General features: G+C 53.9%; 3 protein-coding genes across 3 annotated transcripts in view; 1 reads left to right on the forward strand and 2 right to left on the reverse strand.

The window, feature by feature from the left end:
* Positions 1-36: 36 nt before the first annotated feature.
* Positions 37-6,927, reverse strand: VAT1 (vesicle amine transport 1). The gene is made up of 6 exons (XM_082602976.1): positions 6,445-6,927; positions 3,285-3,492; positions 2,714-2,884; positions 2,520-2,609; positions 1,725-1,966; positions 37-1,568 (listed from the first exon to the last, which is right to left on the reverse strand). Exons 1-6 carry the CDS (start codon positions 6,850-6,852, stop codon positions 1,485-1,487), a joined length of 1,203 nt encoding a protein of 400 aa, XP_082459102.1. The 5' UTR covers positions 6,853-6,927; the 3' UTR covers positions 37-1,484.
* A 1,476-nt stretch (positions 6,928-8,403) lies between these two features.
* RND2 (Rho family GTPase 2) lies at positions 8,404-11,761 on the forward strand (the record flags this gene model as incomplete). Its single annotated transcript, XM_082604623.1, has 5 exons — positions 8,404-8,505; positions 8,984-9,071; positions 9,851-9,960; positions 10,636-10,770; positions 10,978-11,761. The coding sequence occupies 5 exons, from the start codon at positions 8,404-8,406 to the stop codon at positions 11,242-11,244; spliced, it is 702 nt and encodes a 233-aa protein (XP_082460749.1). The 3' UTR covers positions 11,245-11,761.
* Positions 11,762-23,427: 11,666 nt separating this feature from the next.
* The window catches only part of BRCA1 (BRCA1 DNA repair associated), a 63,141-nt gene continuing 60,722 nt past the window's right edge, over positions 23,428-25,846 (reverse strand). The window contains 2 exon segments of the mRNA XM_082604673.1: positions 23,428-25,154; positions 25,156-25,262. Coding sequence (XP_082460799.1) covers positions 25,116-25,154; positions 25,156-25,262 — 146 coding nt within the window. The 3' untranslated portion in view covers positions 23,428-25,115.

Consider the following 25,846-nt stretch of genomic DNA (forward strand, 5'->3'; position numbering starts at 1 on the left):
CCCTGCCCCTCCGCTCTCAGAGGCAGCATCCGGGACCCAGGGCTTGGCTTTTTATTGACACAGACACAAAGGCAGCTTCGGTAACGGCAACGGGGTGGGTACACAAAAGTGAAAATCGCACTTCACACATTTAGGCCTCGTTCAGATGATGAAGAGGCTGAGCCCCTCCCCCCACCTCCCAATGGCAGTGGCTTGGGCAATAACCCGCCCTCATTCCAGATCCAAGGGCAGAGGGACTTACACCCCTAGCCCCGGGAAGTCCCCACTTTGGTTCCCGTGGCCCAGGTCCTAAACCTCCGCTTTGACCCCCCTGTTCCATCTCCCCACCCATGTAAACAAAGTTTGGGGCTGAGTCTGAAAAGCTGCCTCCCTGCTCTGAGGAGACAGTGGGCCTCCGTGACTACATGGGGGACGTGCTTCGATGTTTACTTTGGTCCCAGAACAAGAGACAGATGGCATCGCCTCTCAGAGCTCTGGCTGGTAAGTGCCACACTTAGCTGCAAGGCTGAGAAAGCTTCCCCGCCTCTTTCGCCTCAACCACCATAGAGGAATGACAGCCCCAGAGACAGGACATGGCACAGGCCCCTGGAGGCTAGGGGCTGGCCCCCCACACACCGGCACACACACAGATTTTTGGCAGTGCTATGGGACTGGGGAGCAGCGAAACCCCAGCTCCAGCAGAACAAGGAAGGCACTGGGGAGGACGCGGGGAGGAGGTGTGGGGCAGGGACCCCTACACACACGAACAAGCTTTCCATTGCTAAGGCACTGAGAACAACTCCAGAGAACTCAGTGAAGGGGAGGGGGCTCCGTGTCCCTCCCATAGCGTGGTGGCCCAGGGCAGCAGGTCTGACTCCCGCCCCTGCTGGAAGAGGCACCCCTGCTGGAGAGTGGCAGAACCCCTGGAGGTGGGAGAAGCCGATTGTGCTCGAGAAATTGGGGACAAGAGGACGAGGCCTTACAACAAGGTGGGCGCTGGCTGGCCCGGGTTGAAGGGACACTAGGGCGACACAGGGACATTGCTGGATTCACACAGATTGGCCCCATATCCTGAGCTGGCATTTCGATTCTTTGGGGAGGTGTGGGGCGGGGGCAGGAGGGGAGACGAGGCGGAGGCGGAAGCACAGGGAACAGGACGGGAAGGGATTGGCTAACCTTGGCACAAAAGCAGCACAGCGAGGCCCGGGGAAAGGGTGGGGGCAGGAAGCGGCCGGCCTCCCTCTGACCCTCCCTGTCCCCTTGGCAGGGCCCAGACATCCAAGTGGTCACTTCCCAACCTCTTCAGAGGGCAGGAAGCGGGGAGGGGGAAGCCCTGACTAAAGAGAAAGAACAGGACAGGGGAGAGGACATCACCGCAGCGACCTTGGGGGGAAAGAGGGCAGCGCATTGTGATGGAGGATGAACCGCGAGGGTCTGGTGGCCAACAGCACGTGGCTTCCCAGCTTCTCTCTTCCCCGGGCCCTGAGGGTCTCCCAGCCCCCTGCCTAGTTCTCCTTCTCCGGCCCAGGCACCAGGAGGACTTTGCCCACGTTCCTCTTCTCCTGCATCTGCCTCATGGCATCCGCCACCTGGAGAGGAAGACAAGACTCTGCTCCCAGCGCCATTCGGCCCGTCCAGGGAGCCGGCCTAAAGGAGTCAGCCCTCCTCCTCCCAGGACTCCTCCCCTAGGGACCCCAGCCTTCACGGGTCCTACCAGGCCTTCCCTGCAGGGCCATCACACTCACCTTCTCGAAGGGCCACACGGAGTCGATGTGGGGTTTGATGTGGCCCTGGTTGTACAGAGCCACGAGGCGGGTCACCACACCGCTGACCAGCTCCACCTCGCCCTCCAGGTAGCCCAGGTGGAAGCCACACACGGCTCGGTTGGCCGGCAGCAGCTGCAGAGCTGTCACGCTGAACTGATTCCACCATGTGCGCGCCACGGCCATCAGGTTCCGCTTGGGGCCCGTTAGCAGGTTGGCCATTCCTGAGGGACGAGGAGACACAGCCTGTGGATCCAGGTGCCAGGCACATCCCTGTGTGTCTGGATCCAGGCTCATCTGCCCCCTGCGGGCCCCTTACAGTTATCCATACCGGCACCCGGGAGTGGTAGGAGAACCTCCCACCTGCTGGCTACCTGGCCCAGATGGACTCTAGCTGACTCAAAGATTGCTCTAAGCTTTATGTATTTGTTTTTGGTGTGAAGTAGTTTTTAAAATGGAAATGCAACTTTCCCAAGAAGCCCAGGAGGTAGGACAGAGGAAGGCAGACTGGTTGATACTGCATCAGGAATAATCCCCAAACAAGAACACACAGAGAACAGAATTTGCTATGACTCATGAACGAGAGGGACAGCAGCTACACCCAGGAGGGAGCCATCCGAATGCAATATCCAGCACCATCCTAACCGTGATGCTTCCTACAGAGCACCGGAGTCTCTGTCCCTTCTGCATTCAAAAGCCCCGGGCCCCTATATCCTACCCCTCAGACCCCACCCTGCTTCCCCTAACTCCCCCTCCAGCCCCGGCCCACTAACTCACCGTAAGTGACTACTTTGCCCATGGGTTTGAGGAGGTTGTAGCCCTTGGCCGTATCTGACCCACCCAGAGGGTCCAGGACGATGTCCACTCCTGTCACAAAGTAGGGGGCCCAGGAACAGCATTAGGATCCACAGATCTGGAGACCCCCCTCCCTGTCCCATGCCATCCTACCCCTTCCCACTCCCTGACCCCACCTTTGGGAGAGATCTTCTTGATCTCTTCTACGTAGTCAGTCGTGTGGTAGTCGATGGGGTGTGTGACCCCGCTCTCCTTCAGCACCTCATGCTTGCTGGCTGAGGCCGTTCCGAACACCGTCACATTCTCTACTGTATGGCACAGCTGCACAGCAGCCATACCCACACCCCCTAAAGCAAGACACTTTCATAAGGAGGGGATGTAGAGTCGTCCAGCCACCACTCTCCATTCTCACCTCTCAAGGATCCAGCCCATCACCTTCATTTTGCCTGGGCTCATCTTGAGGCTTTCTCCCACCATCCCATGTCTAAGTTCCAAGATTGAGCATTGGGGGGAAGGTGGCTGGTAAGGAGGGGGTGCTGGGCAAGGGCACGTTGCTACGGATAGCACACCAGGCTGGACCTGGTGCCTGAATGTTACCACGGCAACAACACTGCAGAGGCCTCTGGGCACCATAGGCCGAGGCAGCTAGTGTTGCCATGACAACAGTCCAGACAAGCAGCAGGGAAGAGGCCTGGAAGGAGATCTGGGTGGGGTAAAGAAAGGGGATAAATGGAGGGTGCCTGTCACCTGCAGCCATGTGTACCAAGACGCTGTGGCCAGGCCGTAGGTTGCCAAAGTCAAAGAGGACCATGTAGGCTGTGATATAATTGACCAGCAACGCAGCAGCTTCTTCAAAGGTCATGGCCTCGGGCATTAGGAAGGTCTGGGCCGAAGGCACAGTCACCTCCTCCTGCCACATGCCTGACCGGATCAACACCATCACCCGGTCCCCTACCTTGAAGAATGGAAAAAGAAACTGAATCACTTTGCTGTACAGCAGAAACTAACACAACATTATAGATCAACTATACTTTAAAAGAAAAGAAAAAGAAGGGAAACAGAGCATCATTCGTTCACTCGTTCCTTCACCCACTGGCAATTTATGACCTTCTAGCTATGCACAGGGCCCTCTTCCTGGCAGTGAGGTAATCGCAGAAGCAGCGGCACTCGCGGTGATGGTTATACGCATAACGATAGTAATGATAACGCCATCAATACCCCACATCCATTGACTGCTCGCCAACCGCCAGGCCCCACCGCAAATGCTCTGCACAGAAACACTCAGTCCTCGCGTCGGCCCCTGAGGAAGATACTATCCTCACCTCCGTTTTACAGATCTCACACTGTATTATTGTGCAAGATCCCTGAATGCAAGGAGCTTACAGTTAGGGCAGCATGAAATTTTGGTGAAGAGACCACACTGCTTTGGTTTAAAAAAAAAAAAAAGGGCTCCACTGTTTACTGACACTAGGACCTTGGGCAAATAAAAATTATCTAACCTTTCTGAGCCCCAGTTTTCCTATCTGTAAAACAGGGCAGTTAATGAGGATTAAGTAGCAAAAAACCATTCAGTGGGTTTTAGCCTAAGGTCTGACACATACTAAGAACTTCGTAGTGTTAGCTACTAATAAGGACAACAATGATGACAATAGCAGAAGCAAGGAGGGGAGGTCACCCATCCATTAACTGAAGGAAGAGGGCCGTATGCTGTAAGGGCCATCCCGAAGCGCAGGTAAAGGTCTCTGAGCAGTTAGGGCTGTTACCTCAGGAGCAGGGTCTGAGCCGCCACTGGGGGCTCAGAAAGAAGCTTCACCCAGAGACTGGGGGGAGGAGTGATGGCCAAGGAGAGCCACACAATCCCACCTACCAGGAAAAGGCATCCCCCTCCCCTTCCCCACACCCTCAGCCACCTGCGCAAGAGCCTCCTTGCAGGAGGGAAAGGCAGCAAAGGAAACAGAACCTTCCCCTCCAGTTTAACAACTGGGGCCAAGGGGAGGACAGGGGAAAGGGGGCAGTCTCCAGAGGAAGGCCTCTCACGGTCCTCTGAAGAGCATGGAGAGGGAGGTGTGGGTGCTGTTCTAGGACAATCCGAGTCTGTCTTGGTCCCTGCCAGGAATGATGGGAATTCTGTACATTAACGAGACTTGGGATCCATGGGGCAGGGGGATGGGACTCCCACACATATCCTTTTTCATGTCCACACTCCACTGAGGAGGAGTACTGAGGGCAGAGTAGGACCTTTCTCTGCAAGCACTGGCCTGAGATGAGGTCTGAGGAATGGAAGCATCCCACCCCAGGACTCAGGACTAGCGGACTCAGAAATAACCCAGGAGAGCTGGGGAAAGTGTAGTGGTCAGTCCAGGTGGTGGCCAGTCGCAGATTTGGCCCAGAACAAGGTCCACTTACCCAGGCTAATGCTCACCCCTCAGCCCATTACAGGGCAGGCCCATGACCCTTCCCCAGCCCAGATATCAGGAGGGAGGGGGGGCTCTCCCCTCCGAATCCAGCCTCTTACATCATATTCTTACCCTGGACAGGATATCCTGTATTTACGAAGCGGAAAGTGTGGGGAGAAGAGGTTAGATGGTTGGCCTTCAGCAGTAACATGAACTATTACTCCCCCAACCAAAAAAAAAAAAAAAAAAAAATTCTTCTTAGCACCTTCTTAGAGTAGGATTATTTAGAAGTCAGTGGAAAGGGTGGGGCCAGAGCTGATTTCACGGAGAAGCCCTTTAAGGAGGAAGGAGACGTATGCCTGTACAATAAATCCAAAAATTCCAGCTCTGAGCTCTGGGACCCGCAGGTCTGGCAAGAAGAAAGTCTGCATTTGATGAGTCTCTCTTGCAGGGGCCAGATTTGAAAAGAAACCCCTAAACAAATGACGTGCAAAGGCCTCACCCCAAATCTCTCAAAAAGTTGGCCATTTGAAACTCTCCGGTGCCTGGGGCTGTCGCCAAGATTAATGATAAACAAAAAGGAGTCACAGACCGGCAGAGCTGGGCCAACCTGCTCACGGTGCCACACCCCCCTCCCCAGTCCAAATGGGCACCGGCCCGGTTTCTGAGTAGAGGGTCCTCTACGAGAAGACAGAGGTGGGTTCCGCCCAAAGTTCCCAAGGGCAGCCCGGGGTCGTGGTCCGCTGGCTGAGTCACCGGAGGAGGAGACAGTGCAGTCACGGGAGACAGAGAGCCCAAGACAAAGATCCAGACACCCAATCTCGCCCCCCACCCCACCCCACCCCGTCCCCACTCCCACCCCCACCCCCCCGATCAGACTGGCAGTATGAGGCCGGTGCGCGGGAGGAAGGGGTGGCAGACTCCCTCTCCTCCATGATGGGCGTGCCTGTCTCTAAGGCCCAGCTCTGGGAGGGGCCGCCTCACACCCCCACAGACCACGGGGCTGCATGTGACTAGGGCTCTGGCACGGCCCCGCGCCCCCGCCCAACCCCAACTACATCGCTCTTCAGGCTCCCTCGCGGGAAAAAGGTACCGACCGTCACTCAGAGTCACAGACCACAATTACCCGCGGAGTGTTTAGTGGGCAGGGGTACAGGATAGGTTTCACGGGTGGTGGGAGGGGGCCGTAAAGGTCATTGTGCGCATGCGCAGAGGCTCCTTATTGTTTCCCCACCCACCCAGCACCAGCACCGTTTCGGGGCGGCGGCCACAATTAAAATGTTTGCGGAGGGGGCAATTACTTCATCTCAACTTCCCACCCCCAAATATAAATCCAGTTCTCCAGGAGCCTCAGAGCACAGGCTCCTTTCCTACGTCTTCCATGCCCGTCTACCCGGGTTCACGCCAGTTTCCCCCCGCTCTGCCACACCTATGGCGCCCGCCCACTCGTGCCCCACTGCCCCGTGGCCCGCGCAGCCTCTCCCTGCCCTGCCTTGCACTGGCCCGCTCACCTTGCGGTCGTTAACTCCCTCTCCCACAGCGATCACCACGCCCGCGCCCTCCATGCCTGGAGTGAGAGGCAGCGGCGGCAGCCGGTCGTACAGCCCCTGCCGGGCCATAAGGTCGGCGAAGTTGAGCCCGCAGGCCTTGACGCGCAGCGTCAGCTGGCCGGTCCCGGGGGCCGGGGGAGCGGCCGGCCGGGTCTGCAACTTCACCTTGTCGTAGCCACCGAAGCCGGTGAGCACCAGGTAGCGCAGCGGCGGCGGCGAAGGGGCGACGGGCCCCTCGGAGGCCGCGGGTGGCTGGGCGTCGCCGGCTGCCTCCGCTTTCGGGAGCTGCGAAGAGGCATCTTCTCCAGCCCCTGCCTCGGCCGCCGCCACCACGGTGGCCGCCTCGGCTACCTCTCTCTCGGCGGACATGGCTGGGACGCTCGACGTGCGCGCACAGCTGGACCGAGAGTGCACCGCTGGGGAAGGCGGGGCGCGAGTCAGGACTTGCTAAGGCTGCGGACTCGCAGCGGGCGGGGTGGGGCGCCGGGACGGGGGCGGGGCCTCGAGCGCGGACTTAAAGGGCCAGGGACACCGTGCAGGTGCGGTGCGAGCGCGAGAAGTGGAGAGGAGGCGCTTATTGGGTACGGGCCCACGCGAGGTCCTTCTTGGGATCATGAAGACTACGAGTTAATTTACTTACTTATTCATAATAATTAAGCTAAAAATATATTAAGGGACAAGGACGATCCCAAAACCTGAGCTTACATCAGATGTGGGGAGCCAGCCACCTGTGGAGCGGAACCCAACTGAGTTGTTCCTCAGGCTCTGACACGACCCAAATGAGACCCATTCTTTGCTTGCAGTGGCAAACTTGGAGCAGGGTGACCGAGCCATCTGACTTTGTTAAAGCTCTGTGCTTCAATTGTCCTTTCTGTAAAATGGTGATGGTGTTGCTTGCTCTAGTTAATCTTTACAGGGTAAAGATAAAATTAAATCGAGTATCCTCTATTTAAAGAAGCGCTTTTAAACGGTAAAAGATGCCATGCAAATGCAAAACAGAGGTTTGATTATTGTTAGACTCCGAATCAAGCCTGAAATGACTTTAGAGCTTGTTTCTGGCTCCAGCACGGCTGTCACCCTGGGCAGTTCTATCTTCCTCTTCTTTGTCCCGGTCTCCGTCTCCCCGAAGCATCCACCAGAGGACGCAGCTTCCCCAAAACTTTCCACCCTGCGCTTGGCTGGAGAAACTCAGTCCTTGCTTCCCTGCTCACCCGGGCCCGCGGTTAAATCACCGCAGACCAAGGCCAGGCCGTCCGTTGCCATGGGAACGGAAAGCCAGGGCGTCACCATTGTCCGGGTGGGTGTATTGGAGTCCTTGCCTATACATCCCCAAGACTCCCTGCCGGGACTTTAGAGTGGGGGAGGAAGACCGTACCAAAAAGACGCCCTTTTTCCCCCTACCTTCTCGCGCCCCCTTCTGTTCAGAAAGTGGATGGCTTCCCCCGCGCGTGTCCGCACTAGCACACAGGCGTTCACGCGTGGTACGCAGAAGGCCCAAGCCTCGCGCTTGTGCAGCTCCCACCCTACCCCTCAGAACTTTCCCCGAACTCTGCCCCTCCCCCATCCCTAAGGAAGTCAACTCAGTCAAATAACCCGGTTCAGCACGTCCCAAACCCAAAGGGGCCCATTAGACCACACCCGCGCGCTAGAACCCTTCTCCTGGGCCTCTGTTTCCCCGGGGCTCCGCCCCGCTCCTCTGGGCCCCGCCCCCAGGCAGTGCGGGGCGGGAGGCGGGGCCGGGGGCGCGGCCGCCGGGCTGGGGGCGGGGCACGGGGGGGCCGCGGGCCCGGGCGGGGGCTCGGCGCGGGCCCGAGAGATGCCGGTGTCGGCGGCCCGAGCGGCTGCAGCTGCAGCGGCGGGGGAGGCGGCAGCGGAGCCCGGGAGGGGGGCTGCGCGGGGGGCCGGCGCGTAGCCGGGAGTATGGAGGGGCAGAGCGGTCGCTGCAAGATCGTGGTGGTGGGGGACGCGGAGTGCGGCAAGACGGCGCTGCTGCAGGTGTTCGCCAAGGACGCCTACCCCGGGGTGAGGAACCGGCGTCTTGGGAGGGGGGCGCTGAGGCCGCGGGGGTGGGTGACTGGGGCCTGGGGGACGGACGGAAATGGGTGCTGGGGTAACCAGGGATCAGAGAGAGGGGCTTGGAGGACTGGGGAAAGCGTTGGGGTTTCTGAAAGGACTGCAGAGGTTTGGGGTGGGAGGCATTGGGGAGCAGGGTGAGATGAATGGGGTTTGGGAGAACCGGAGGATCCCGGAGGGGGCGCTAGGGGAATGTCGGGGGTCCTGGGCATTGGAGAGGGGAAGAACTAGGGCCTGAAAGGACCGGGAGGGGGTCCGGGAGCCTAGCAGAGATTCCGCTGAGGCAGCCGCTCCCGGGATCTCCCCTTTGCCCGACACCGGACCAACTTGTGTCCTCGGGCTGGGCTGCGCGGCGTGTGGGAATGAGGAGGGCATTTGTCTGGGGTGAGCACTGGAGGATCTCATCTTGAGCCATTCATGTCTGCAGAGTTATGTCCCCACCGTGTTTGAGAACTACACCGCGAGCTTTGAGATCGACAAGCGCCGCATTGAGCTCAACATGTGGGACACTTCAGGTAGCCAAGTCCCTCGGGGTCACCCTGACTTCCAAGGCCCCCACCCTGCTCCCTCCCTGGGCTAGACCCTTAGGCTCCAGGTCAACCCAGCCCATCCATCCTATTCTAGGAGGAAGGAAAATTAATTTTCTGCTTAAAGCCAGGAAAACTAGGCAGAGCTTTCAGAGACACACAGAAACCTTGTTCTGAAGGAGAAAGCCCAGTATCCCATCCCCTCAGCTCGATTCTGCATACCTGGGAAAGTTGGGAAGGAATGGCTTTTATTTTGGAACATGTTTCTTAGGAGATAGGGCTGGGTTTAGGAAAGACATTTAGAATTTCTTTCGGGGGCAGGAAACTGCTTCTCTAGACTGAACTAGAGAAATCTGAGATCAAGTCCCGGGAGGGTGGGAGGGGTTTTTTGTTTTGTTTTAAGTTTTTACTTGGCTCCCCTGGAGAGCTTTAGAAGATGTCTGTCAAAGCCCAGAAAGCACATGCAAAATTTTGTGAGAATGTTGAGAGATTTCATGAGCTTCTCAAAGACTCAGAAAAGATGATGGATGATTACTTTTAGAGAACCCCCTAGGGAAGTGGAGAGCTGTTTTCTGCCATCTAACCTCCCCCTCTGTCTACTCCCTTCCTTGGAGAAACACAGACTCCTTGATGGGTATTAATACCTGCTCTTTCCCATTCTGTGCTCAGAATCCCTTGACCGGGATTGCTAAGGTCTCCCACTCCCTTCCAGGCCTTCCGCACACTCAGGGCCCTCGTCTGTCCCCTCCCTCCCTGTCTTCTCTCAGGTTCCTCTTACTATGATAACGTCCGGCCTCTGGCCTATCCTGATTCGGATGCTGTGCTCATCTGCTTCGACATTAGCCGACCAGAAACACTGGACAGTGTCCTCAAGAAGGTGGGAGCCTAGGGAAGCAGGCCAGCTAGACTGAGGGGGACCAGAAAACACATGGGCCAGGAGGAGGGAATTTCAGCTGAGCATGGCCGTCGGGGAGAGTGTGTGTGAAGCTCTCACCCTTCCCAATCCCCCCCTGACTTCCTGGAAATCAGTCCTCAGAGCTGGATATGGCATCTGGGGGAGATGGGGGACAACAGGGAGAAGTACTCAAGGGACTTCTCGTCCACCCTCCCCATCTCCTTGGGTGTGGGAGCCCCAGATGGAGGGGATAGGAATGCTGCTGCTGGAGCTCAGGAAAGCCCTGTGGTCTCCTCTCCAGGCCCCTAACTCCATGAGAAAAGCCCATGGTGAATGGACAGGAGTCAGCTAAGGCAGCCCCAGTTCCCAGCGAGGGGAAGGGAGGGCGGGATTGGTCTGTTCCCAGGAGCAAATTTGGGAAAGGGGGTGGCAGACCCTTCATGGCCACTGAGGTAGAAGCAGGCCCCCCCCCCACCCTCTCCTCCCTTCCCTTCTCCCACACCCTTCCTGCTTTCAGCCCGAGCCCACCACTCTCACCTCCTTGCTTACTTACATGGGAGAGCCCAGAGAGGTGCATGGTTTCTGCATGCTGTGAGCAAGGATTCACCCTGTGCCGCTTTCTACCCCTGCCTAACTCTGTTTTCTTCCTCCAAATAGTGGCAAGGGGAGACTCAGGAGTTTTGCCCCAATGCCAAGGTTGTGCTGGTTGGCTGTAAACTAGACATGCGGACCGACCTGGCCACACTGAGGGAGCTGTCCAAGCAGAGGCTTATCCCTGTTACACATGAACAGGTGGGACCCTTGATCTCTGACCTAGTCCCCACCTAGACCTCTCACCTCTGCCCGTCTCAGCCTCTGATTTGAAAACACCCAATTTGGCTAATCCCTTGCCCTGGCCTCTGACCTGATCCCTTGACCCCCCCTGCCCTCGGCTTCCCTGCCCCTTGCTGAGCTGCAGGCTAAGCCCTGTAACTCTCTCCACTCACTCCATCCTTCCAGGGCACTGTGCTGGCCAAGCAGGTGGGGGCCGTGTCCTACGTGGAGTGCTCCTCCCGGTCCTCTGAGCGCAGCGTCAGAGATGTCTTCCACGTGGCCACAGTGGCCTCCCTCGGCCGGGGCCATAGGCAGCTGCGCCGTACTGACTCACGCCGGGGACTTCAGCGATCTACTCAGCTGGCGGGACGGCCGGACCGGGGAAACGGGAATGGGACCGGAAACGAGGGCGAGATACACAAGGATAGAGCCAAGAGCTGCAACCTCATGTGAAGGGCCCCGTGGGCAGACCGAGGAGGGAAGGTGAAGGCACAGTTGTCCCCCTGCTGGCCCCCGGCCTCCTGACCTCCTGACTCTGGCTGGGACTTCAGGGCGGCCGAGTGAGCAGTTCTCCTGGGCAGGGAAGCTGGAGGCAGAAGGGTACCGCCATTCCCCACATGCTCATTCAGCTCCTCTCCAAGGCAAGTTGAGGGAACTAGCAGAACAGGCATCTGGGCTGGGAGCTGGGATGGGGCCAGGGGGTTGGGGAAGCTGGCATCAAGCAGTGACCTTGGTTGAGTCTCCGTATAGGCAGGGTGCCTTCCCTCCCCACCTTCAGTTCCCATATCCTGGTCCTGGCTTCCTTCCCCAAGGAAAGTGTCCATTTTCTGACCTTCCCTCTTCCTCTCCTCTCACTCGTCCTAACCTCCAGGCAACATGCACTAAATTAAAAAGCAAGTTGAGAAGCCTCTCCCCCGATTTACCCAGCAGTCTTAGCTCCCTCCCTCCCTTCCCCCAAGAGTCCCCAAATAAAGCCCATGTCCATGGAAAACGACTGTGGCTTTAGTTTTGTTGCTTTCTAAAAAACCAATCTACCAGTCTCTAGCAGCAGGAGGGAAAGTTAGACTTCAGTAAGAACTTCCCTGTCGACGCCCACAGATGGCGCAGAGGAAAAAGCTATGGGTTGGATCAGCAGTGTCCTTTTAGGAGCCAGAGGCGGGAGAGAGAGAGATCTTGGGAATATTCATGTCAGTTAATGAGCCAGACAATCCTAAAGCCGTTAGGGGGTTTTAAAGTGGACTGATGTGCAATTCATTACTCAGCCCAACTGGGGCGGCCGGCTAATGTGGGAAGGGTCCTGCTGAAGTGGTCCAGGCCCCTCGCTCACCGTGTCCAGCCCCAACTTGGAGTCTGCTGGTGCCCTGGGAGCTGTGGGTGTAGGGAGGGCATCAAAAGCCTCTATATCAGGGTGACCCTGTACAGAGTGGTTTCCCAAGGGAACAGTAGTTTGATTCTGGGGTCTCCTTGGAGGCCGGGGCAGGGGCTCTCTCCCTCTTTCCATCCTGAGCTCCTTGATGATTTTGGAGGGAGCACAAGGTGTGAGTTGAGGGTCACACCTCCCCAACCCCCTACAGAAGGAAAGACGGTGGAGGGGCCGGCCAGAGCACTTGTTGTCAGGAAAGACAGTGCTGGTCTGTTTTCTCCGGAGTCTGGTTTCACATTGTCCTGTATTCCCTCCCTGGCTCTGATCCCACTGGCCTCTTTTCGGTGACATTCTCCCCCAGGATCCATCCGTGGCTCTCCCCTCCCCCAGCCCCAGCCAGTTCTTCAGACACAGTCTGGGAGAGAACACAGACCTTACCCTCCCATCTGCTGGGATCCCCACCTAATTCACAGCCCATCTTTCCCTCATTCATTCAGCAAATGTGTACTGAGCACCAACTGTGTGCCAGACACTGGCTTGGGATTCTGAAAGGACCCGTCTCTGTGCTCTGGAGGCCAGCCCAGTGGGGAAGAGAGGTACCCCAGGTGTGATGGTTCCTTGGTTGTGGAAGCTCCTTACAGCCTCAGAAGCCCATCCTCTGAGCCAGGTCCTTGAGGGTTGAAGAGGAGTTTGCCAGGCAGGGAAGGGGTAGGACAGGCAGTCTGAGCAGAGGGTACAGCATGTGCGAACACGTGGAGATGAGGAAGAGCATGGCACGACTGGGGCTGCCATGGCAGGGAGGGCGGAAGACAAGGCTAGGAAGGTACAGGGAGCCCGCTGCAGGGCCCACAAAGGAACCAGGGCTTCACTCTGAGGGTGTGAGGCAGCATGAGGGATTTCAAGCAGAGAATGAAGGGACCAGATTTGGGTTTTGGGTAGATGGTTATCCGGATGAGGTGATGGGGGGCTGGGGTGGGGGTGGGGTGGGGGGCGCAGGGAGGGCGTCTAGGGGGTTTGGCTCTGTGATGTGTCATTTTAAATAGCTTCTCCCTCGGGACTTCCCTGGTGGTTCAGTGGTTAAGACTCTGCGCTTCCACTGCAGGGGGCACGGGTTCAGTCCCTGGTCAGGTTAACTAAGATCCTGCATGCCAGGCAGTGTGGCCAAAAAATAAACAAATAAAATAGCTTCTCCCTTCCCTATGCCAGGGCCCAGTCTTGAGAGGAAAGGAAATCCCCACCCACTCCTGGCTCATCAAACACTCCTTATCCTCCCTCTTCCTCCAAGACCCTGTCCTGGTCCATCTCAGCCAATCTTTTCAAGGATTCTGGGACAGCTTCAAGGGCACCAGGCACCCTACCCTCTTAAACTGAGACCTGGTTAGGGGCTGACTCCAAGATCTTCTGCAAGGATACTGAGTCCTGGATTGAGGGTGCTGGGGAGCGCTGGGGCTCAGCTAGGCGGACCTCAGTCTGGTCCCAGAGGCCTGACCCTTCCCCCACAGGGGCCTGACATACCACTGTCGTCTTGGGATTTTTGTCTGTGGCTTCTCATCTCCACTTTGGACTTTGGTACAAACCAGGCTCAAAGTACGGAGTGTTTGCACCCCCTCTCTTCTGCCAACCTCCCTCTCCTGCCATGCTCAGGGAATGCAAACACATTTCAATATTTGCCTAAAACAAACATAATTAGGAAGATAAATCAGCTGGAGGAACCCCTAAAGTTTAATACATTTCCAGTACCACCGGGAACAGATTTTGGTCCCCTCTGCAGGTCTGGGTTGCCAGACGTTTTATTTCCACAGAGGGGGCTGTGCCTCTGGGCTGAGGAGCCCAAAGGGTGAGAGGGGGGAATGGGGCTGTTCCTAGATCCTCAAAGGCCCCTGCAGGCTGGAAGGAGGGGACCTTCCCCCGACCCCAGATGCAGGAGTCAGACCCAGCTTCCTCCTCTGCAGCTGCTTCCCCCACACATTGGACACCCCTTTGGGAAACAATGTAGCCTCGTTAATCATTTAATGAAATAAACAACTGATCACATTGCGATGCTGTCAGTGTTTCTTAACCTCAGCAATCAGCCGGCCCTGGAGGGAGGAGGGGGAAGGGGGGGACTTGGTCTAACACCTGAAATGCTTCAGCTGACGGAGGGTCGTCATCCCCTTATGACGCCAGCCTTTCCAGGAGGGACAGTCATGAAAAGCGCTTGATATGTGGAGGCAGAGGTCCGAGGGCCTGGGTCCTAGCTCTGCTGCTTCCTCCCTGGGGAGCCTTTAGTGAGGCCCTGCAGGCGTCTGAACCTCAGTTTTCACCCTTGGAAAAGGGAGCTGATTGCCACGTCTGCCTCACTGTGTTGCTGAGGAGGATTCAGAGAGGAGAAAGGATGTAGAGAAGTTGTTTGACCCTTTAAAGGGGCTGAACTGATACCCACCTTTATTCTTTACAACTTGCACAACCAGGCTTGAGCGCCTCTGAACTGGGCCTGACGGAATAAGGAAAGGCTTCTTGGAGAGGCCCTCTTGTGCTGGGATTCAGACTGGAGGAAGGCCAGAACACAGGACGGGGCGGGGCAGGTCAGGTGTCTCGTCCCCATACCTATCCTGAGGGCTAGAGAGAGAGGTCTAGTGACTCCTCCAAGGGACGTCCTTTGGTCCCCATTTTTCTGAACTCCCCCCATTACCTTTTCTGAAGTCTGGGTGAGGGCACCAGGTTGCCATAGTGACCCCACTCCAGATACACGCAGACTGGTCCTGCAGGCTGAGGGAGGTGGGGGGAAGGGGTCATGTCCCGCAGGTTCCCGGTGGACACCAGGACCGTGGCAGGCAGTCCTGGTACAGCTGTCCCCTACACTACTCTCTCTTCCCCAGGAAAGGGGTTCAGCTCTTCTGAGTGTCCCCCCCTCCGTCTCTGCCAACAAAGGAGTTTCTTCTACACAGTGCAGCCCCTCTCCCCCCTTTCCCCCTTTCAGCTGGGTTCCCAGGTCTCTCTCCATTTCTAGCCAATCCCCTACTCCCTCTCCTCAAGGCTGGGGGTGAGGGTCAGAGAGAGGGGAGGCACCAGGTCCAGGCATGTGGGGTGATTCCCAAGCAGCTACCCCTGCCAGCAGCCAAAGAGACAAGAGGGCCACGTACATAAGTGCCCCTCCCCCCAAGAAAATGCCTCTGCTGTTGACTCCTAAATAACAGATGTCTGTCTGCATATTAATGAGATTGGACGAATAATTGGTGAGTTTTTCATTCAGTGTCAGAATGAACCCAGAGGCCTTATGTTCATGCACACAGACACCCACTCACTGACTCTCCCCTTCCCCCAGAGCACAATGAGACAGAGGCAGTGGCTGGCAAGCTTGAGCCACAAAGGGGAGGGGCGGGCAGGGAAGTGGGAGGGGGCGTCAGCAGGAGGGAGACTGCCACCGTCTGGGTCTGTCAGGTTTCTCCCTCTTGACTGCTATCTCCCCAGTCCCCCACTCCCACCAGGGGCAAAAGCTTGCATGTGTGAGATTTCACCACCGTGCAGAAGGGGCCCAGAGGAAGGTGGGAGCCTGAAGGTAGGGAGCGGGGAGGCAGGTGCTGCCCAGAGGGGAGCAACAAAGCAGTGGCCTCCTTCAGCAAGGTTGTTACCTCCCATGAGCCTGGAATCAGGGGGCCCTTACCCTGCTTAGCCCCTGTGCCAGGGTGTGAGGTGATTTTTGAGTCAGATAGCTGCCATCTGCCAGCTGGGTGCTCTTGTGCAAATTACCCAACCTCTCTGAGCCTCTCATTTTCCCGTCTCCAAGAACACCATCTTGCAAGACTGAAAGGAAGAAATGAGATAAAATGTGTCATGTGTCTGTCTTAGTGCCTGGTTTACAATAGGCCCCCACACATATTTGTTTTCTCCCCACCTATCCCTAAAACACACCAAGACAGTTTCAAAATTGCTGCCTCTCCTGCCAGACACACGCTCGTTAGGGCAGGGGCGAATGAGAAGTTTAGTAATTATCCTGGCTGCCTAGAAACCTGGGGGTAAAGATAGAGAGGAGCAGGAACAGAGAAAGATTAGATAGACACAGGAGAGAGAAGTGATGGAACCCAAGGCCTGGAACAGAAGGTTAGACCACAGAGATACAGAGCCGCAAGCTGGGAATGGAGAAGGTACTGCAAGCAGTGGAGTGAGCCCTGGAGTGAGAGTCTGGAATCTACACTGTAAATTCCAGAAGCCCTGGCTCCGCCGCCATGCTCACTGTTTGACCTTAGCGAGTCTCATCCCCTCTTAGCATCTTAGTCTCCTCCTCATCTGTAAAATGAGGGGTTGATTTGCTCTCTGGGTCCCTTCGCACTGTGTGAGAACAGGAGCCCCAGCGGCAGCGGGTTGGTGGGGGGAGCAGGGAAGAGGAGGCGGGATTGCCCCCCGCCCCCAGCAACTTACTATGGCCCATCGGTCACTCTTGCTCTGTGTCCTCCCTCCCTTGATAAATAGATCTGCTGCGCCAGCAAACAACTGTCCATTGTGTCCTAATGAGGGCCGAGCAGGGAAAACCAATCACTTATGATGCAAATGAGCGGCGGCTGCGGCCTCGTCGCTCTCACTGAGCGCCTCTCTTCAGCGCTGCCCCAGTTGGGCCTTTCTCCTTGGCCCCAGTTCCCATCTGGTCCTGGAGGAGGAGGGTCAGGCCCAGACCGCCCTTCCCATTGTCCTTCATTGCCACTCCCGGCAAGGGGGCTCTAGCCTCACAGCTTCCACCAGGCCCCGCTTCTCTCCCCACCCCCAAGGAGCTCCCAGGGCAGCTCGGTTTTTGTTTTTAATTAAGGTGAAATTCACATAACATAAAAGTAACCATTTTAAGGTGTACAGTTCCGTGGCGTTTAGTGCATTGACACTTGTGCAACCACCACCCCTCTGGGCGTGGGTGTCATGCGCCTCTGCCCATCTCCACACCCTACAAGCTCCAGCGGCGGAGGCCTCAGCAAAGGGTCGAGGAGCAATGGAGGCTGGTGTTGGGCTAAAGGCTGAGAAAAGCCCAGAGCTGGCCTGGGGTGAAGAGGACAAGGCCTGCTCTTTAGAATGGAGCCCAGGGAGAAAGCTCGGGCTTTGGTGGGAAGGGAGAGATCGTCACTGCTTTCCCCAGCACAGCCCTGGGGCCACATCTTTAGGAAATGGCCTCTTGAATTGCTGTAGAGATTTTTTTTCCTTAATTTTTCTGACATTTGGTTGGAAACCAGAGGAGGTTCCAGCACAAATCTTGGCTTCCATGGCTTTCAGAGTCTCTGGGCACTTGGGGATGGCCCCACCAGCAGGCGTCTCACCTTGGCAGCTGTGGAGCGCCATGAGACGGCCCCCAAAGCCCTCTGCCTCCAGGAGAGGCCTCTCCTCACCAAGACCCAGGCTTCACCAAGGGAAGATTTTCTACCCACTTGGCACTAGTTTATTGCAGAAGTCCTATAGCCTAACAGCTGGGAAGACCCACGTAAGTTGTAATTTGAGTTTCTCTTGCCATTTGGTTTTTTTTTTTTTTTTTTTTTTTTTTGCGGTACGCGGGCCTCTCACTATTGTGGCCTCTCCCGTTGCAGAGCACAGGCTCCAGATGCGCAGGCTCAGCGGCCATGGCTCACGGGCCCAGCCGCTCCGCGGCATGTGGGATCTTCCCAGACCGGGGCACGAACCCGTGTCCCCTGCATCGGCAGGCGGACTCTCAACCACTGTGCCACCAGGGAAGCCCTGCCATTTGGTTTTAGATTGTTTTCAAAAGATGGCAAACATCTGACTACCTGTGTGTCTGTGTTACCTTTGGATTCACCTCTTTTTCCCTCTTCCCTAATCTGGGACATGTAGTAATGCTTTAAACAAACAAACAAACAAACAAACAAACCCACAAAAACTCTTCTGGAATTAACCAGTGCCAACTGCTACAGCATTGCAGAGAAAAAACTTTACAGGGTCACAAACTTTCTTTTATCTTCCCTGGCCCCTACCCCCACTCAACTGGAGTCCACACTCCCTCTCTCGGACAAGACACAGCCCAGACACCATAATGAGAGCATTTTCATCTGTGTTCTAATGAATAGGGAGTCCTGGGCTAGTCAGCTCCAGGTCTGCCATCAATTCACTGGGTGACCTTTGACCAGGCCCTGGACCTCAGTTTTGTTTTTGCTTTAGTTTTTTTTGCTGTGCGGTTCGGCTCACGGGATCTTAGTTCCCCAAACAGGAACTGGACCCAGGCCCTTGGCAGTGGAAAGCATGCCAAGTCCCAACCACTGGACTGCCAGGGAATTCCCATGGGCCTCAGTTTTATTACCTATAAAGTGGGGATAACAATCTCTACCCTAGTGATCTCCTAGGGAACAAGCAAGGAGAGAGAAATAATGGTTGTGCCAGGGCTTTGAACTTGCAAAGAGATTATCATGAGCATCCTAATTATTTCTCCAGTGATGGCATAGCAGTTTATCTATCTTGAGTATCTAGCCTGGAGGAGGCCCTGCTGGAGGACACATGGAGAGGGGATTTCCTTCTCTGTCTGCGTGGGTGTTGGTTTGATTCATCACAAAGCAGTAGGCTTCATGATAGGCAAAAGAGAATCAAGGAGGAAATCTGTAGGTGTGGACTTAGAAGAGAAAGAGTGATTCTTGGACGTTTAGATCTCTCGTACTGGTTTTGGAGTAAATTTGGGTACTAGAAAAATGGGTGGGAGGGATTGAAGGGAATTAGCACTCTCAGTGGCAGAACATGGCTTGTTTTCCAGGACTAAAGTTCTTGAGGGTGGGGCTAGCAGCTGGATAAGGCCTTTACTCAATGAGTCCATTCATTCATTCTTTAACTCTTGCATTCAGCAAATATTCATTGAGTACCCAACAGGGTGTCTGCCAGGAACAGAGCTGGGTTATAACAAAGATAAAATGATACTGATCCTACCCATAAGGACCTTCTAGTCAAATAGAGACAATAGAGTATGTGCAAAATAACTTACTGAGGGAAGAAAGTATCATAAATGAAGCAAAGCTTCTGGGATGCTGAGTGGGGAGATTCTGGCCTGGAAGTGGAGAGGGCTCTGTGGAGGAGGTGGGCTGGGCAGTATTTGGGCCTGCAGAGTGGGCAGAGCAGGACTCACTGAGGACAAGACAGAGTGTGAGCAAAATCTGTGGGTCCCCATATCTGGTGGCCAGGGTGCCTGAAAGGAAACAGCAGGTGAGGCACTGGTGGGTATGGATTTCAGCTTAGAAGGGAAGCCTGAGGAGACCGGGTGGGTCAGAGAAATAGATCCTTAGAAGATTCTCCCAAATCTTCTTCTGGATCCTCTCCCTAATTCTGCTAGTTGGGGGCTCTTAACTGGGACTTCTGGAATCTCCTGGCTTTTCACCTGCCCAAATCCTACCCAAGAGCCAGCTTGAGATGCTTTGCCCCTTATACTAAGCCAGTGGTTCTCCAACGTGAGCTTGTTTCAGAATCACAGATTGCTGGCCCCACGTCTGGTTTCTGATTCAGTAGGTCTGAAGTGAGGCCCTGGAATTCGCTATCTAACAAGTTCCTAGACTATGTCGTTAGCCCCCACTCCCATTCCCCATCCGGGGACCATGCTTCGAGAATCACTGCATTAAGCTGCACGTCAAAACTGCCTTAGCGTTCTGGGTGCCGACACTAAGTCTCAAAGCTCTTGTTTGTTGGCCCCCGTAACGTGGAGGCATGAGGTGACTCCACAGCAGGCGGAGCCCACCACACAGCCCACAAGGGGCTTCTGAACCAGAAGACACAATTCTGCAAGGGTTATCGGTGGCCTCCTTGCTCCACCCATTGAATAGTAAGCTCCTCCTCCCTCCCTTCCACAACCCTAGCATACACAGAGTCCACTACGAAACCGGGCACGCAGTGGCCCCCTCAGTCATCAACCTTGCTGTTATCACCTCCTAGGACTGGTTCCCAGCACAGTTCAGCCTCACACACACCTTTGTTTGCATCAAAGTTTTGCCACCTCCTTTTGTGGTGTGATCTTGGGCAAGTTGCTTGGCCTCTCAAAGTGCCATTTTCCTTACTGGTAAGTTGGGAATAGTGCCTGGCGCTGAGGAGTGTGGCACGTGACAGTCGCTTATGATTATTATTGTTGTTGCTCCTGAGAGCATGCAAGACCGATGGTCCACAGACCCCATTTCTCTTCCTTTTTAATTGAATCATCTCCCACCTGCCTCCCGTTCTGCCCTCCCTGGGCCTTTCCTGTCATCACTCTGTGTCTCCCTGCCTTTCTCTCTCCAGGCCAGCTTTCCCTTCTCCCCTCGCAGGGCCCGCTGGCGGCCGACTCTTGCTGGGTAAGGGTTGTCTGTACCTTGATCTCCATCAGTCAATAAAGGTAAATTACAAAATCATTTGTTTTACTTGTTCTCATTACCTGGAGGGCTGTCTGAAATTGCCTTTCTTTGGAAAGCCACATTTGCATATCTCTACGCTGGAGTCAAAAGCTGCAGCTGTGGTTTCATTGCAATTTAAATATTAATAAAACCTCCTAAACCTCTAGCTGTTGTTTTAAGCAGTCTGGCTCTTCTCTGAGGTTGCTAATATAATTTAATCTTTGTCCTTTGCTTTGTATTTGTTTAAAGAGCCATTCTGGAGTCAACTGGAGCTAGCTGCTGCAACTTTGTAGATAAGAACCACTCACCAGCGTGGGAACCTTAGTTTTCCTTAACAGGCCCAAGATCTTCCTAGAGACAAAAGAATAGACAGTAGGTAACATTTTATACCAATTAGCAGCCCCTTACACTAAGCCAGTGGTTCTCAAACCTGAGCTTGCTTCAGAATCACAGACTGCTGGGCTCTTCCCCTAGTTGTGATTCAGTAGGTCTGGAGTGAGGCCCTGGAATCTGCATATCTAACAGGTTTTGCCTGCCCCCACCCCCTCCACCCCATTCCTCATCAGGGGACCATGGTTTGAGAATCACTGTCCTAACCTGCATGTTAAACTGCATTATCATTCTGGGTCCCTGAAACTAGGTCTCCAGAGCTCTTATTTGTGGGCCCCCATAAGGTGTGGGAGTCTCTCCTGTCTTCCATTTCTTCTAGCCCCTCAAACCATTACTTAGATTTTCCTGATCGTTGAGACTCATTTCAGGATCTGCTTCCTCCTGCACCTCCCCAATCCTTGCTCTCCACAGTTCTCCTTAATTTTCTCTCCAGTTCTCCTTAATTTTCTATTTGCCCAGATCCATTTCTTTAATTTTCTCCTTGGTCTGGGCAGATTTAAAGCCTGTTGGAGGGAGCTAGGCATCCCTGGAGTACGGTACAGGGGCCTCCGCCTCAGCCATTTTACAGCCGTTGATAAGCAAGCTCCCACAGTCCCTGGGCAGTGAGCCCCATCTCTCTCAGGTTCTGCGGGTAGATCTGCAGTTCCCCCTCACCCTGCCCTGCTCTCCTCACTGCCTGCCTCTGGGGCTGCCCTTATCTGCTCCTCGCAGCCTTCACAGGATACACTCTGGGCAGCCTGGCTCCTTCCACTCCAAACCCCCAACACTGATTCCTTTCTTCTCCCCCTGCATGTTTTTGAGCCGATACTTTGTGGATGATCCTGGTTGCATTTTTGGGGAGGAGATAATCTATGAGCTCTTCTCTGGGCCCCCCTCCCTGCGCCTGCATGATCATCCCTCCTCTTCTTTCCAGCTTCTTTGCAGAAGTTCATTTCGTGAAATGAGATAAAGGCAGTACAGGAACTAGTTCCCAAAATGCAGCTGTGCCCAGAAAGGGCTGAAGACTGTGGGATGGAAAAGTGGGAGGATATCTTAAAGCCAGAGGTCAAAAAAGCAGGTAGCTTTACTCCATCTTCAGATAAGACTCTTAAGCTCTGCCAAGCATCCTGAGGCCAGGGCCAGAAGCTGACTTCCGGGAGAGGTTATGCAGAGCTGGAAAGACAGACTGGGTGGACATTTGTTGGGAGACCTTGAGAGACAATTACAGAAAACTTCTAAATGTGTCTTAGTTGTCTCTGCTTTCACCCAGGATTCCTGGGAAGGCAGGATGTACTACATAGATGTTGCTTTTTCTATTAACCCATCAGCGATGGGGGCAGCAGGATGAGGCCTAGCTTACCCCCAGGGTCCAGTAAGCCATGGCTTGTCACTGGAAATGAGACATTTTTGACCGAAGACTGGGAAGCACTTGCTTCTTGCCTGCCTTTACGGACTCCCTGCCAGGTGGACAGGAAGCTGGCGTGGGCCCGAGAGAGGTCACACAGTGGGCAAGGCTGAACTGGCAGGTCCTGACAGCTGAAAGATAAGAAACCCTAAGCTGGGAAGCTGGATGGGAGTGGACAAAACAAGTAGCCGTGATCCAAGCCTGTAAATCCCCTTGCCCAGGGCTGCTTTCCCAGGGAGAGCTGCCACTTGGAGGCAGGAACTTTCTACCGCCTCCCACCACAGGCCATAAAGCCAGAGTGCTAGTTCCCCTCCCAGTCCGCTCCTCTCCCCAAATTCCCTTGAGGCTTGAACCAGTGCCTTCTGACCTGGGGTCAGTGACTGATGCAGGTGGAAAGCTGAATGATGGGATGGAAAGGGCGTGGGTTGGGATCTTCGGTTGTCATTTATTAGCTGTGCAAACTCTGAGCAAAATCCTGTATTTCCAGTTCCTATTCTTCAAATGAGGTGACAAATACCCACTCCACAGAGCTGTGATGAAGACTAAATGAGATAAAAATGTAATAATGGCAGTTAGTTCCATTTTTTCTACTTCTCCCCTCACCTACCCACCACCCTCCTTACAAATAAGGCAGCATTGCATCCTCTTTGCCTCAAAGAGAATTCCAATCTGAACAGGGTAAAGACCAACAAAAGATGAGACAGACTGTTTTCAGTGGATTAAGCATGTTAAACAGGAGTGGCTGTCAGAATTCCAAAGATGTCCTCCATAGATTTCTGGCCCCAGCGTTAGTTATTCAAACACTAAGCTAGGTAATGCTGTGAAGGGACTTTGCAACTGTAATTATGGTTCTGGACCTTATGATAGGGAGATCACCCTGGATTACCTGGTGGGCACAATCTCACCACTTGAGCCCTTAAAAACAGAAATTTCTTTGGCAGGAGTTAGAGAGATGAGGCAGAAGGGGAAGTCAGAGAGATTCCAAAAGTGAGACGGATTCGATCAGCCATTGCTGGCTTTGAAGATGGAGGTATGGGGTCATGAGTCCAGAATATGGGTGGCCTCTAGAAGCTAAGGATGACCTCTGGCCGACAGCCAGCAAGGAAACAGAGAGCTTAGTCCTAGGAGTGCAAGGAACAATTCGGACAACATGAAATGAGCTTGGAAACAGATTCATCCCCAGAGCCTCCAAGAAGGAACACAGCCCTGCCCTGCTGGCACCTTGATTTTGGTCTTATGAGACCCGAAACAAAGAAACCAGTTGAGTCAACTTGGACTTCGGACCTACAGAACTGTGAGATAATAAATGGGTGTAGTTTTAAGCCACTAGATTTGTGACAATTTGTTATGGCAGCAATAGAAAACAAATATAAGGGTTTTTTTTGTTTGTTTTTGTTTTTTTGTTTTTTTTTTTTGCGGTACGCGTGGGGCCTCTCACTGTTGTGGCCTCTCACATTGCGGAGCACAGGCTCCGGACGCGCAGGCTCAGCGGCCATGGCTCACGGGCCCAACCGCTCCGCGGCATGTGGGATCTTCCCAGACCAGGGCACGAACCCGTGTCCCCTGCATCGGCAGGTGGACTCTCAACCACTGCGCCACCAGGGAAGCCCTATAATAAGGTTTTGAAGTCCCCTTGGTAACCCTAGGAGTCCCCTTGGTAACCCTAGGAGGTAGGTACTATTATTATCCCCGTTTTACAGATGAGGAGATGAAAGTACAGTGAGAAAAGGCTCTGAGAAAGTCTGCAGGTGTGAGCCTTCAGAACAGTCATACTTGGTGGAAGTGTTTGCTACCAAGTTTATTTCCAGGTGAAAAGCACATTTACAAAACATATTTTGTACAATCAAGTCTTTACTGCCCGCACACACTGGGGGGCTAAGGAAGACCTCGTCCTTCCAACAGCTATAAACAGTCCTGGATAATGAGTTTATGAAAAACACTTTCTCTTCCTTCAGCAAACAAAATTATTTATGAATCTGTACAGTTCAGCAATAGGGAGCAAAGGGAAAAAAATTACCTCAAGGAAAGCAAACAGCTCCTTTCCTGGTGGGATCCATCATCTTACAGACATGAAATATTCATATCAGAGATCTTATATTTCAAGAGGAATGGGTTACATATCAGAGCTACAACAATAAACATTTTATTTGTCACTAATGGAGAATTAGAAGATTCTCTTTGGACACCAGAATTCTTGAAAAGATTCTGCTGTTTCAGAGCACATCTGTGCTAAGAAATTCTTTAGAAGCCCAGCAACTATAACCCAGACTTTTGGAGATCAGGGTCAGCAAGACTCCCCTCTCCTCTAATTAACCCTCAAATTTCATATTATATCCATTACCGCCTCTGGATTTCCTCCCCAATGCTCCACTCCAACACTTGAGAGCTGTCCAAGGACTGTTCTGATTTTAAGTCACGGCACAGATCCCCAAGTACTCACCGTCCATTGAAGGATCTGACTCCTGGACTTTAAGAACACAAGGGTTTTGAGAAACAAATTTAGGGAAACCAGTTATTCTCCTGAGACCAACCACTCTGTGCCTCCAGCTCGAAGCCGACAGCCCCAGGACAGCCCCAGGACAAGGAATAAGGCTGATAAATAATGAATCAGCATCTTGCTCAATTGGTGGGGTTTAAATGGTTTTAAATTCTTTTCAGGTGAAAAATTACCACAATTTTGTGCTCATGGCAGATTTCAAAGGGAGACTTGAAGCAGAAAATCTTTAAGGGACCCTTGCAGAGCCAGAAGTTCTTTTCAGGCTGATGTACATAAAATATTTAGGAATCGGGGCTGTGGAAGGACTGAAGAGGCCTTTCCCTGGGCCTGGAAAAAGGTCATTTCTTAAGCTCATTCTTGAGGTCCTACAGAGACAGGCCCTATCCCCTATATACATGGCTGGCTGGAATCAGCAGCAGCTCTGGGGGACCTGGGGTATCAGGTAGGTGTCCAGCTCCTGGCACTGGTAGAGGGCTACGCTGTCCAATACCCACTCTCGGGTCACCACAGGTGCTTCACACATCTGCCCGATGACTGGGGACAGAGAACACAAGCAGAGATTAGTGTCAATTCGCATTTCCACAGACCAGACTCTAGTCAATCTACTCGGGGCAACTGGTTGGATGAGTTCTTAGAGTGACTTAGGCAGGAGCAATATCACTGATCTTCAGCAGTGCTTCAGGACATAGAACCTTACTCAAAAGCCTGAGGACTGACTGCTGGTGAAAGCCTACAGCCTCTGGCAACTTTATTAACATGAGCTCCAATCTGTTAAAGGAAAAGTCACCAGAGAGAGCAAAACAGCATTGCAATTTAATGACGTGGAAACATGTTTGCCACATCTTAGGTGAAAAAGCAAAACAGTATGATGAGCATGACCACATTTGTATAAAATATATGTGCGTACATACATACACACCCAGGCCTGGAAGAATTTTCTGGTGATCATCTCCAAGTGGTGGGATTGCTGGGATTATTTTGTTGTGTTTGTGCTCATTTATATTTTATGTGATGACTTTTCATATTTAAGCACCCCCCCCCTTGGAAACAGTTCATGCACTACTTTTATAATGCAAAATAAACAAACAACAAAAAAGTTTTAAAAGGACATTTTAGCC

Source organism: Mesoplodon mirus (assembly GCF_964341445.2).
Source record: "Mesoplodon mirus genome assembly, chromosome: 18".
Lineage (NCBI taxonomy): Eukaryota > Metazoa > Chordata > Mammalia > Artiodactyla > Ziphiidae > Mesoplodon > Mesoplodon mirus.